The sequence below is a fragment of the Mustela nivalis genome (assembly GCF_964662115.1).
Source record: "Mustela nivalis genome assembly, chromosome: 12".
Taxonomy (NCBI): domain Eukaryota; kingdom Metazoa; phylum Chordata; class Mammalia; order Carnivora; family Mustelidae; genus Mustela; species Mustela nivalis.
In genome coordinates, this window is record NC_139031.1 from 81402841 (window position 1) to 81416725 (window position 13885).

At 36.9% G+C, this 13885-nt stretch overlaps 1 protein-coding gene and 1 long non-coding RNA gene across 10 annotated transcripts in view; one reads left to right on the top strand and one right to left on the bottom strand.

The window, feature by feature from the left end:
* Positions 1-13885, top strand: part of MAGI2 (membrane associated guanylate kinase, WW and PDZ domain containing 2) — a 1346145-nt gene that overhangs the window by 743628 nt on the left and 588632 nt on the right. For all 9 annotated transcript variants that reach the window (XM_082691818.1, XM_082691817.1, XM_082691819.1 and 6 more), the window contains one exon: positions 9567-9686. In XM_082691818.1, the coding sequence (XP_082547944.1) occupies positions 9567-9686 (120 nt within the window). The remainder of the gene's footprint in view (positions 1-9566; positions 9687-13885) is intronic.
* On the bottom strand, positions 1048-10271 carry LOC309844743. The gene is made up of 4 exons (XR_014300866.1): positions 9959-10271; positions 8782-8877; positions 3000-3163; positions 1048-1162 (listed from the first exon to the last, which is right to left on the bottom strand). It is a non-coding gene; the product is annotated as an uncharacterized lncRNA (long non-coding RNA).

Sequence of the window (13885 nt, forward strand, 5' to 3'; positions counted from 1 at the left end):
CAAGTGATAGGGACAATAAGATAAACTTTGAGTTTTGAAAGACATTTCTCACCTCTACCCCTTGTTTTCTCTAGTGTTTACACCAGGAATATACTTCTATAAGTGAAATCATGGAATTGATGAAAGGATATACTTTTCTAAATAATTTGTTCCAACAGAGAGCTTTACCAATTCCACAATGCCTGTTACCCATCCCCTGATTGAGTCTGATTAGTATAGTTGTAGGCAAGCTTTAATTTAACATTTAGTGAATCAGATACCTTGGCATAGAGAAATAGTAAGATGTTATTTTGTCTTGCTTGTTGGAGATCCCCAAAGTTTTCATTTGTGTATTCTTTTTTCTAATTACTACTGTAATATTTTCTTAATACAAGAAATCTTCCGCATCGGATAATTGTTTTTGCTGTATTATCATTTGCCACTCCTGGAGAGCCACATTCAAGCCTCCTGTGTCTTTCAGGATTTAAACCATATTGTTGTATATGTTTGACCAAGATGGTTTATATTACTTCCAATAATAATGAAAGTTATTCATAAACAAACATAGATGGGGATTTGTCTATTACCTGCCAAATTCAATTAACTTTTAAGACACCTATGGAAAAGCAATGTGCAGAAGCAGTAAGAGAGCATGGCAAAGCTCCAGGATACCTCTTATGACTGTTCACCTATATACCCACAAATGAAGAATGGCTTGTTTCCTCTGAACCCACAGCATGGCTATTGATTACTCTAAGATGAATGCTAAGGTCATGAATCACATAGTTTGTGAGTTGCTGTAGTTAAATGAATAATAAAGTTTCGTATTGCTTTTAGTTTGGGTTTCCAGAGATCAGAGTGAGGTTAGAGCAGTGATTCTAGAATCACTGTCTCTAGACTAGCAGCATCCATACCTGGAAACTTGTTAGAAATTTAAATTCTCCAGTGCCACCCAAGATATGAACAACAAAATATGAATGAGTGAATAAATGAATGAATGAATGATTCTGCATGTGATTCTGATGTATCCTAGAACCCTTCAGAACCATTTGTTTGGGTATGATACTGCCTCAGTCCAAACTGTTAAGATGCAAAACAGAAATTGGTGCTGTATGGGACATTAGTCTGAACTTTATATCCAGATATATCCAAGGAGAAGTTTCTTCTTCAAAAACTTCTGTGTCTGAAAAATATAGAACATAATTAGCTATGCCAATTCAACTTTAAACAATAGTTGGCAGCATGCTATTTTAGAGGCTAAGAGAGTTTTGAAATAATTCTTGAGGTTTAGAGCAGTGCAATGTTAAGAAGACAAGTCAAAGTTACTATTGGTATTTTGCAAATGGATTTGTCAAATACTTAGTATTTCATAAAATATGCAGAATGTTTTCTTGAGGCAGTAAATACTTCTTATAGTAACAGGTGATTAATTGAACCAAATTGCAGGTTTGCTTTTTGACCTTAACTCAACCCTCCCATCAGCCAATAAGAAATCTATAAACTCCACATTGCTTTATAATCTATCACACAGGATTTAGTGACCCCAGACCAGTAATTTGCCTTGCTAACTTTAGCTCTGTGTTTATATAAAATCATACTTCTGGGCTTTATATGATTGAAAATGAATGTAATAAAACCCAAGATTTAAGCAGGTTACATAAAAATTGATTAGAGGCATTGGCCAAGGAATCTCCTGAATGTTTTTATTAGAAACACACATACAAATCTGGTGATAGTGTTCACACTTGCTAATGAGTAACTGACAAACTAAAGAAGTGTCTTCAGAAATCTAAGAGTAAGTTAATTAAAGGTTGAATCCAGAGGAAGTCACTGTAGCTGTCAAGATATATTTTCTTCAGCTTGCAGTTGAGAAACACTAGGAATAAAGAGAAAATGTATTCAGAAACATGCTTAAGAAAATAATTCATTTTCTCAGATTCTCACACAGTGACCCATCTGCTTAGAACACATTGACTGATAATGATTGATTCCAAGTCCATTTCTTTAGCAAGTGTGTACTGGGTGCCTACAGTGCAATGGACACTGTAGAACTTTTAGCATGCCAAAATAGATTACAATAAATGACTGCACTGACCATCACCTAGGTAGTAATACTTTTCTATAATCCAGTAACTCCTTTTTAAAGCACTTTACTAGAATTAGAATATGTCAGAAGGCTGAGGCAAAATGTGCTTCAGTTATATGTACCACAAACATCTTGCTCTTTCCTTCATAAGACAAAAGGAGCAATGTTCCTTCATTTAAAAAGTAGAATATTAATTAAAAAAAATTCATTTCGCACCCCCACTTGCGATGGTGACAAAATGACCAGTGGCCTTGATGTGCTTCACTGTGTATCAATAGTAAGCAAACCGTTTGGGAGCATTCATTCTCTTCAGACATGTCTTTTGAGCCAAAATGCAATATGCTTTTATTAACTCACGAAGGGGGTGTTATTCATACAGTACTTAATTTAGTAATTACTAAGTAAGTTTTTTAAGAAATGAGGCAGTAGAAGATAAAGCAAAGACTCGATTTGGTAGCATTTCCTTCATTCCCTTCCTGTTTATTTTGCTTTTGGAAGAGTGGTCCAGGAGACAGAGAATGAAGTCTATAAACCATATTCTGGGTAATAAAATTTACTTTGGACTTATCTAAACACTATTAAGGAAAGTCCCAACCAAATATAGAAGACAATTAAAAGATGAGCTTCACCTTTTAGCTCTATGGTGAATTACCTGTACTTCCTCTTTTATCCTGCCTTGCTTCTGCCCTATTCCTAATGCTGGGGGATAACTTGTTGTTACTGGTGAGTGTTGCTTCACTGTCACCTCTCGATTCATAATCCTTTGAGTTGGGAAAGTATAATTATTTCAGCACAAAAATGAGGTAACTAACTGCTTCAGGAAATTCAGCTTAACTATTCCTCCAGTCTAGATATTAATTACCTTAGGTTCAGATTCCCATCGTACAATACTTCATCACATTTCACGTTATTTGCTTTATTATTGGAATCTTACTTCTTTCCAAAGGGGTGTTCGTAGATCACCAATTGCTTTCTTTTTCTTTAGCCAATTGCTTTCTCCTTCTGGGGGCCGATTGATTTAACAGCTAATATCCTTTCTTCCTGGACGTGTAGATCTGACATCATGCTTTCTGACTCTTGTTGTTGAAGGTCCTATGCCTGTGGGCAAAATTAAATGACTCACTAATCAAGTTTTATGAGCGCTTTCACACTTTTCAGATGATTCAGCAAATGGCAGGAAACTTCTTGCAACCTAGTCCATAGATTCTACTGGTTCTAAATGTCTGCCTAACAAAAGACAAAATACCCCTGTAGGTAGTGATTGAAACATTGTCTCACATTTTAGCATGTAATCAAAGGAAATGGATTTATATCTCAACTTAGGTTTCTTTCTTTCTTTTTTTTTTTTATTAAAGATTTTATTTATTCACCTGAGAGAGAGCGAGAGTGCACAAGCTTGGGGAGAGGCAGGAGAGAAGCAGACTCCTTGCTGAACAGGGAATCTAACTTGGATCTCAGTCCCAGGACCCCAGAATCATGACCTAAGCCAACTGCAGATGTTTAACTGACTGAGCCATTTAGGCACCCCTCAACTTATGTTTCTTTATACCCAAACAACCAACCATGGCAACCTGAGTCTTTAGGTATAAGAACTTTTTTATTTTTAACACGTGTTAGCGTGAGTGAAATTATTTAAAACTTTAATTACAGTAGATTCCAAAAATAAGATAACATCAATGATGTCTGTTAGATTGTATTATTCTTAGTAGTACTATTAGTATTACTAAAGAGGAATGCAATCATGTTACCACAGTATTTGTGTTTTTACTTTTTCTAATACTCTTTCATATGTATTATTTACCTCATTGGATATGACAACTGATGATCGACTGAATGATGTTTTATTTTTTTAATTAAAAAAAAAAGTAATTCCAATTAGTTTGCATACAGTGTAATGTTAGTTTTAGGTATACAGTATAGTGATTCAATAGTCCATACATCGCCCAGTGCTCATCACAAGCGCATTCTTTAATCCCCATTGCTTATTTCACCCATTCTCTCACCCACCTCCCCTCAGGTAACCATTAGTTTGCAGAGGTTCTCTATAGTTAAGAGTCTGTTTCTTGGGGCGCCTGTGTGGCTCAGTCATTAAGGATCTGCCTTCAGCTCAGGTCATGATCCCAGAGTCCTGGGATTGAGAGCCCTGCATTGGGCTCCGTGCTGGGCCTGAAGCCTGCTTCTCCCTCCCACTCCCCCTGCCTGTGTTCCCTCTTTCACTCTCTCTCTCTCTCTCTGTCAAATAAATAAATAAATAAACAAAATCTTAAAAAAAAAAAAAAGTCTATTTCTTGGTTTGCCCTCTCTTCTTTTTCCTTTTACTCATTTGTTTCTTAAAATCCACATATGGGGGCGCCTGGGTGGCTCAGTTGGTTGAGCCACAACCTTCGGCTCAGGTCCTGATCCTGGAATCCTGGGATCAAGCCCCATATCGGGCTTCCCCTGCTCTGCAAGGAGCCTGCTTCTCCCTCTCCCTCTTGTCTGCCAGTCCCCCTACTTAAAAAATGCACATATGAGTGAAATCATATGATATTTGTTTTTCTCTGACTGACTTATTTTGTTTGGCATAATACTCTCTAGCTCCATCCCTGTCATTTCAAATGCCAAGATTTCATTCTTTTTTTTTTTATGGCTAAGGAATATTCCATTGTATATGTGTGTACTACATCTTCTTTATCCATTCATCAACTAATGGACACTTGGACTATTTCCTTAATTGACTATTACAGATAATGCTGCTTTCAATATTGGGATGCATGTATCCCTTTGAATTACTACTTTTGTATTCTTTGGGTAAATACCTATTAGTACAATTGCTGTGTGATACGGTAGCTCTATTATTAACTTCTTGAAGGACCTCCATACTGTTTTCCAGAGTGGCTGCGCCAGTTTGCATTCCCACCAACAGTGTTAGAGGGTTCCCCTTTCTCTGCATCTTTGTCAACATCTGTTGTTTTCTTGTGTTGTTAATTTTAACCCTTCTGGCAGGTGTGAGGTATTATCTCATTGCAGTTTTGATTCATATTTCCCTGGTGGTGAGTGATGTTGAGCATCTTTTCATCTTTTCTATTGCCCATCTGTAGGTGGTGGTGCTTGGCTGGTTCAGTTGAAAGAGCATGTGACTCTTGATCTCAGGGTTATGAATTAGAGTCCCACCCTGGGTGTAGAATGTACATAAAAATAAGCTGAAATTATGCTTTAATCCAGAACAACATCTCTAAATTACTAAAACAAAAATAGAATGCAGATGTTCTGAATTCCATCTTTGAAAACCTTTCTGCTACACCAGGGTTCCACTTCCTTCTTTTATTTTTTATTTTTTAAAAAGATTTTATTAATTTATTTGACAGAGAGAGATCACAAGTAGGCAGAGAGGCAGGCAAAGAGAGGTGGGAAGCAGGCTCCCTGCTGAGCAGAGAGCCCAATGCGGGGCTCAATCCCAGGATGCTGAGATCATGAACTGAGCTGAAGGCAGAGGCTTAACCCACTGAGCCACCCCAGTCACCCCACTTCCCTCTTTTATGAACAAAGGATGATATAATACCATATAAATCTGTTTCCAGCTAAACCTATCTGAGGGAAAGTTTCAAAGCACACATGGCTAGAAAGAGGGTGGTGACATTAACAGAGGAACACGGTAGAGAAAATATGCTTCATTATGGTATTTCCCTGATATGCTCAGTCAGATTTGCCAACCTTGAGGATGGAATAAACTTTTTCAGACATGCAGAGTCTCAAAAATGTAGTTCCTATGTAACTTTTGATACAGAGCTTCTGACAGATGTGCTCTGCCAAAAAAAAAAAAAAGGGAATAGACCACGAAAAGAGACATGGGACCTGAGAGAGAGCCATACAACATAGAAGAGGCAGAGTGAATTCCCGGGATGGTGGTGAAGGATGACCCCAGGATGGCAGTTCTGTTGTTGGACAACATAGTCCAGACTGGAGCAGATTAGAGGTTCCAGGAGTGATTTCTTCAAAGGATACACCTGATGAAATATCACATATGCTTGTATATGTTGACAGTCAATTTATCCAACAAGGAGGGAGTTAATTAAATTATCTATTAATATATGGAAAATTGGAAATGGAAACATTAGGTCTAAAGTAAACAAAAATTATGCAAGAAAGGAAAATTAGTACATTATAAGTTTCAGCTGGAAATAGATTTACATCGTATTTTTATTGTAAACATCAAATAGTAATCTAAACACAAGTTTGTTCTATTGGGAGAATGGGAGGAGGTAAGAAGGAGAAAGTGATGTGTTGAAGTGTGAGCAAAAAAGAGCTAAATCCTCATTTGCTCTACCAATAAGTCAGGAAATAATAGCTGAAGTATACAAGGAAAAAGAAAAAACAAGAGACATCATAAGTAAAGTACTTAAATGTATAGAAGTAAAGTGAAAGAATCTGCTAGAAGAGCTGAAAGTCTTTACCTTTGGGTAAATGGAAGAGTGTGGGGAGCGGTGATGACAGTATGCTTTTATTTAAACACTGAAGGCTGTAGAATGGTAGAATCTTAAAAATATCTGTATATGTAACTCTGAGGTAAAAGAAAGGAAAAAACAACTAAACTGCGAGAAGGCAGAAGAGAAGAGATTCTTAGTAAGATGGATTGAGGATTCCAATTGAGGGTGAAGATAATGCAGAAGAGGAAAGTACAAATTAATAAATTTCAGGGAATTTGACTCCAGATTATCTCTTACTTTGCCAAAAAGAGAATGATCTAATGTCTTCTGCTGAAAGTCAAAGCAATTGAATATTAGGAAATGGTGGGATTGTGACAGAGAGGGAAGATGTATAAAAAGATTACCAAGCATCAGTAGTATTAAACTGACATTAGATAACCTGAATTTGTAGGGTGCTTTGTTAGTGATGCTCATGGTTTTCTGTAGCAACTACGGAACTATTAGCAACTATTTCACTATGAGTGAAATAGCTGATATTGAACTTGGGGGCTTATTAAGAGTTGGGAAATGGTGAAGGTGAACCAAAAGAAAGATAAGATTCTAGGTTGTTTCTGGCCCCTAAGAATTTAGAGAGGCTGGGGTGCCTGGGTGGCTAATTCTTTAGACATCTGCCTTCGGCTCAGGTCGTGCGCCTAGGGTCCTGGGATCGGGCCCTGCATCAGGCTGCCTGCTTAGGGGGAAGCCTACTTCTCCCTCTCCCACTCTCCCTATCTGTGTTCCCTCTCTTGTTCTGTCTTTCTCTGTCAAATAAATAAATAAAATCTTAAAAAAAAAAGAATTTAGAGAGGCAAATAAAGTCATATTTGGTATTCCCAGGGAAATTAGAAGAGATCAAGAGACTGGAGGTTATATTATAAATAAAAAGAGAATGAGAAAAGAGGATATGAGATGGGTATCGAAGATGGGAATTGCAGCTTTTGGATTATAGTGTAGAACTTCTTCGAACCATAGTGAGGTAGGTGAGCCCCCAGTCCAAATAGGCAGCCAGCATCAAACAGGTTCGTAGCAACACGTGACAGCAATTTAGCCTTTGGAAGTCTGTATCCCCAATGTAAGAGCTCAGTCCCATTGTCCTCAGGTGCAATGTAGTGATGAAAGCTCCCCCCCCCCCCCCAGTGAACCAGAGTACTGATGGTCTCCCTAAAAATCACAAACACAAATACATAGAGTTTAACACGGGTAAGCAACTCCAGTCAAGAAGCAGACCTGGAAATTGCCTTCAAGCATGTGGTCCTGTGCTCACATTGTGCTAGGAATGCATTACCATGCTGCAAGCAGTTAATTAATCAAAGGGTGTCCCTTCTGAAATATGCAGATAAATTAGGAAGGAAAATTGAATCTTTGTTATGTGATTTTTCTTAATGATTAGAGTGTGTTCTAAATAAACAAAAACAAATTGATTGCCAAAACTATGTTAATGTGCTTTTAATTCACAAGGGCTAAGCATATAAAAGTCAGGATATTGAAAGTTAAGATTCTCATAGAAACATTAATTTGACAACATTATGCATAGTAGGTGTGGGAGGTTTATATTTTATAGCATAAAAGCAGTAGGAAATACTGCAAAATGTAGCTCAGTTAAACAAAATGAAATAACAGATTTAGGGGAAAGTCATTAAATGTGATTATGGAAAAAAATTATTTTGCAACCTCTATAGAAGGGTTATAAAATTTAATTTTAGGAAATAATGCTTCAAATCTTTTCAAAATATGTTTTCAATGGAAATTATTCATTTTTATCAAAAATCGATTTCCCTAGCACATTGTATATTCTGACGTGAGTTTATGCCTTTCATTTGGAGTTCAGATTTGATCCTAATAGACCAAAAGGAGAATCAACTGGCTATTTTCATTGCCTAGTTCATAAAGATTTCATAGACTAAAAATTAAATTGAAGGGTTTAGAAATTTTTTTTAGTATACAGAGAATATGGAGGAAATTTTAAATATGAAGAAGCCTGCCAATGTACTAATACTTGCTTATATATTTGACCTCTTTGTATTTCTGTAAACTATTTGCATATATGCATTATGGAAATTCCAACCTGATCATACCAAATGTTTTATTTGTGCAGCATAGGAAAAGAAAAGAACTTAAGGCATGTTCAGGGAAGGAAGTGGGCCAGAAAACAAACCGACAGCCTTTGCTTTGTCTCTGTTTCCATTCCTGCCTCATGAACTGGACAGCAGGTCTGGAAGCTTGAGTTCTCCCGTGCAGCCGCACTGAGCCCTGGGTGGATGTTTCTGTCACCTTGGCTGCAGAGACTCCATTCATTCTGTAGGGAACAGGAGTGGTGGACCCATGAAGCAGCTCCTTGGAGCATGTCACCTCCCAGTCCAATCAGAACTAAAGGCAGGAAGGCAGGAAGGAAAGAAGGCAGGCAGGCAAGCAGGAGGGAAGGAAGGAAAATATTATTAGCGTTATAATTGTACCTCAATTATGATGATCACCAATTCCAACTATTTAATTGATTTTTAAGTAATAATAAAGATTTTGTGTTCCTTTATATCAAATATACGTTATTTTTTGGTGCAAATTAACAAATGAAAACCGAAAATACCCTCACAAAGGAACAGATCTTGAAAATATAAAGATAAATCGACATGCTGCTAACATTTCTATTTTCCATTGTGTTTTATGTCATAGCAAGGCAATCTACAGAACAATAAAGGTTCATTCATAGAAGTGAGATATGTAAATTCCTGAGCTAGCAGACTCCTGGCCCAGTATTCAAAACGCCCTTCAAAAAAGGCACAATGGTCTGCATTTTTCACTGGAAAAAAAATCTATGCAACCACATTCCATGGCAATGAACTCTTTATAAGCTTGATGAAGAAAAATGCTTTGTATACTTACTTTCATCTTTACTCCTTGCTATTTTCTGTTTCCAAACAAACAGAAGGACAAATGCAAACTGCCAGCTCGCAGGATGTATAAACAAGTGTTATTGAATATTCAGAAGTGTGGTGGTATTTCTAAAGTTCAGAACAAATCACTTAGAGTCTTTCTTTTGTTTTTCAATTTTCCTTATTCAGGCACCACAAGGCCACATAAGGAGGGTGAGGTCCCTGGAGTGGACTACATTTTCATCACCGTTGAAGATTTTATGGAATTGGAGAAAAGCGGTGCTCTCCTAGAAAGTGGGACTTATGAAGGTAAGCACAGCTCTACTGCTCACGGTATTTCATTGCTCCATCACATTTTTCTCCTTTGATTGGGATGCATCAGGACACCAGATTTCCAATATGCTACTGTTTTTGGTGTGAGAACGTTAATGATGTCATTTCAGGGAAGTATTTCCAAAAAAAATGTTAGGCTACCTCTGGATTAACTCTACTCTTCAGATACTGCCATATATGTATATATCCACTGAAGTCAGCTTGGGATGGCATTCTGAGGCTAAGCTGTGATCTTCTAAATAAATTACCTTCATCTCTGGGGAGCATTTCAAAGAGCACAGGGCTTGAGTTCTAGTTCTGTCATTATCTCTGTGTGGTTTTCTTCAGTTTCTTCATTTTACTGGCTTTCACTTGCCTCCCGTGCAAAATGATGAATTAGGAAAATATGATCTGGGCGTGCTCTCCAAAGCGCTGGTATAATAGAAGGTTCCTCGTGCACCTGAGGCAAACATGAACGATAAATGACACTAAAAGCTCAACTGTGGGGAGTATGTGTCAGTAGAAAGAGCACTGTAACATGAGCCAGAATCTGTTCTCTGTTCCAAATCTGGCTTTATTACTTAGCCACTATAAATACTAAGTAACCCAGTTAGTATGTCTGAACCTCAATAGAATTAGCTGTTAAAGGGGAATGGTAGCATTGAAAAATATGAGTAACAAGTTAATGTGATCACATTTATACATTTAAGTGATATATACATGCATATAGTTTATGTCTAATGAAATTATCTGTGTATGCATTAACTTTAAAATGATATGACTTAAAAAAGTGGAGAACACTTTTTATTCCAATTTCACAGTTATTCTATGTGTGAACTATATTTGTATATTTGTTATTAACTTGAGAGATGAATCTAGTTTTACTAGTAGTATAATTAATAGTGATATTACAAACAAAACTAATAATATATACATTGCTGCTTAGTGCGTAAAATACCTGAGGTCTACCATCAGCAAATAAGTTGAGTTCATTAGCAGTTTGGCCCCCCACTTACTCCTTCATTTACTTGTGGGTGCCCAGTGGACTATAGTTATTTGAGAACTTAATATTTTAATGTTGTTAGAGGTATTAAAATCTCTTCTTTTACTTAGTGCTCTCCTATGGTAATTTAGGCTGAGACACATGCCTGTTTTATGGCTAAGACATTTACTTGCTTATTGTCACATTTACAGGAAATTTGGCAAAAATACCCAGGAAAAGAAAGTGGTTTACACACGAGTATTGTTTCTTGTTCACATTGTTAAATATGAATAATAGTGGAAGTTGACTGAAAATATTTGGAATACAGAGCACCTGAATGGCTCAGTTTGTTAATGTCCAACTCTTGGTCTTAGCTCAGGCCATGATCTCAGGGTTGTGAGATTGAGCCCCATGTGGGGCTCAGTGGGGAGTCTGCTTGAGATTTTTCTCTCTTCTCTACTTCTTTCTCCCCCTTTGCTCCACCTGCCCATGCTCTCTCTCTCTCTCTATAAAATAAACAAAAAATCTTAAAAAAAAAAAGGAAAGAGAAAATATTTTAAATACAAAGGCTGTGTTGGTCATATAAGCTGCCTTACACTATGTAAAAAATAACTACCTGTATAACTCATAGAAAATACTTATATCAAAGAAGTCAGAGTTTATAAACAATAAATTTTGTAGCGTATTTTCCTGTAGGCTTCGTGACATTATTTAGTGGCATTCACTAGTTTGCATGTCTGCAATAATAATGCATTGTATTTTACTTAAATATTATATTTGTGTAACAAAAAACCAAGTGGCTTAACATACAGGAGCATTCTAAGAGTAGTATGATTAACATTATGACCTTTTCTTTTTGTTTTTAAAAATAAAGACTGTGTTGTCTAGAAGGTGAAAAAATGAAACCAAATACTCATGTTAAATTTCCACTAATTTCATGATAAACCAGATGTCATGAAATTTAATAGCAATATTAAAAAATAAAGTCTTACTTAAATTTTAGGTTCCAGTTAAATTTTGAGGTAGGTGTCCTGAAACCATTCAAATGTAGACACGTTTTGTGAACCAGGGAGGGTTGTCCTGAATCTACTTTAGGCATCTTTCCAGTGTTGAGAGTTTGGTTTTATATGGTTTGGTGCCAGCTTGTTAATTGCCTCCTTGTACATAGAACTGATCATTGACTAATAAGGCTGATTTGTATATATAACTTTAGGGAATCAATACCATTGTTTGCAAATACACAAGGTGTAGTTGGATGAATAAGAGACTTCTTTTTCAGGTCACCTAACTATCTAGGAAGAAAAACTAGCAAGCATTCTCAAATCTCAGGATCTTTGGATTTTTCTGTAGTTAAAGCTGAGGACCAGTAGAATTGACATTGTAATAAAAATCACTGTTATTCCTTCAGGATTAATCATGAGCTCTAGGCTCAGGGTTACCACTTAGTGTGTTATTCATCAAGGAAACCTGAGAAATGCCTCTTCTGCAGTTGACACTTTCAGAATATATAGAATAACAATCATGTGCTACTCACCTAAACAAAGAAAGACCTGAGAGCTTTTATATTTGTCAAACTTTCAGGATATCTGCATCTCATGTGGTTTCTTCAGTAAAGTCTCCATTTTTCTATGTTAAATTGTCCTCCTTCTGCAGTGTTTGGGCGATTATTCCCTTCCCTCCTCCTTGCTAGAACATTCTCATACCTTACCAGTACTCTAAAGCCCTCAGCCAGACTAAAAATCCATCTTTGATATCTGCAAGTCCACTGAAGAAAATAGAAAATTGGGTTACTCTCGGTGTTAAGGTTATAGACCTATTAACTATGTTGGGTCCTTAAGACTGAGTCAAGCCCACAAACCAGAACATCAAGACTACTAATGCAGTTGGAGGTAGGGAGATACCCCCTGCTGCTTCTTTCTCATAAATACTTAGCAACTTGTACATTTCTTGTCAGGAATTGGGAACCCATTCTTTTATTATTATTATTATTAACAAAGATCAAGGAAGTTCTCTATAAAATGTTTAGTTAAGATGCCCATCATTGAGAAAAACCAGTCTTACAGTATTCATCCCCACTAACCAGTTTCAAACAAGAAATACCTACCTGAAAAGTAATTATGAGGAAGAATATATTCTTTTAAGTTTTTCTCATATGTATGTATTTTTGTCTCATTGTCAGTAAATAATTTTAATCTTGGTGAATAGATGTAGGTATGATGGAGTTTGTCCATTGACTGGAAACAAGATGGACTGTCCTAAATTGTAGATCCACCTCTTAGAAATTGGTTCCAATTACTTGCTTCAAAAGAACAATTCTTTTACTTACCTGAGACTGCAAGGAAGGCCTTAGCACGCTTGAGTTACTATCTACAGTCATGCCACATGATCCCAGGCAGCATTTTAGCAGATTCTTGAAGTCTTTTCTCTGCAGGCCCAACTCCTAAGTCTCATTTCAGTCGGCTATGTATAGCTGCTGAATGCCTTTGCATGCAAATGGCCCAAAGGTCTTGGTTCTGCGGGATCATCAGGTCTTGGTAAACAGCCTCTTTTTTCATGACTTGAATGATCCCATCCTTACCCTTTCATATCGACTCAACTTTAAAAATTAAGTTAATAGAACAAAGCCCAGTGGTGAGCCTGACATAAAATCAAGTAACAGACAATATGAACCTTTATGTCAGGACTGAAGGAGTAGGCTTCATGTGGAACACAGACCACAGAGCTCTGTTAACTGCAAATAATTCCTTTAGGATTAAGATCACATGTAGGTATAAGTGAGACACCAAGAGGTAGAAATAAGTAAGTTGATCTGGCAATCTAAAGAAGTACTCTAAGTGCCTGGAAGGAAGCCCTGTCTTTGGGGGAACTGTCCGCAGTGCTGAATTACCCATGAATCCTGCCTGACCTCCTTCCTCCAGTTGTCTGCAATGTTGCATTCATGGTGTCACTGACCATTTGCACTAGTTGTCTGCCTCAAACTTTGTTCTGAATGTCATTATTAACTAACCCAATGTCTCCTGAGCTGTGCCTGGAATCTCATTTCATTAACTCATCTACTGAGATTATCCACAGTCATGTTCCAGAGCAGTACTTCTGTCGTATCATCAATTACCGCATTTTGCTATTGTGCTTTAAGTGGAAACAAGACTATTTTTCTATCTGTTGAAGAAGCCACTGATCCTAAACTTCAGTGTTTCCTTTACATAAACATAAC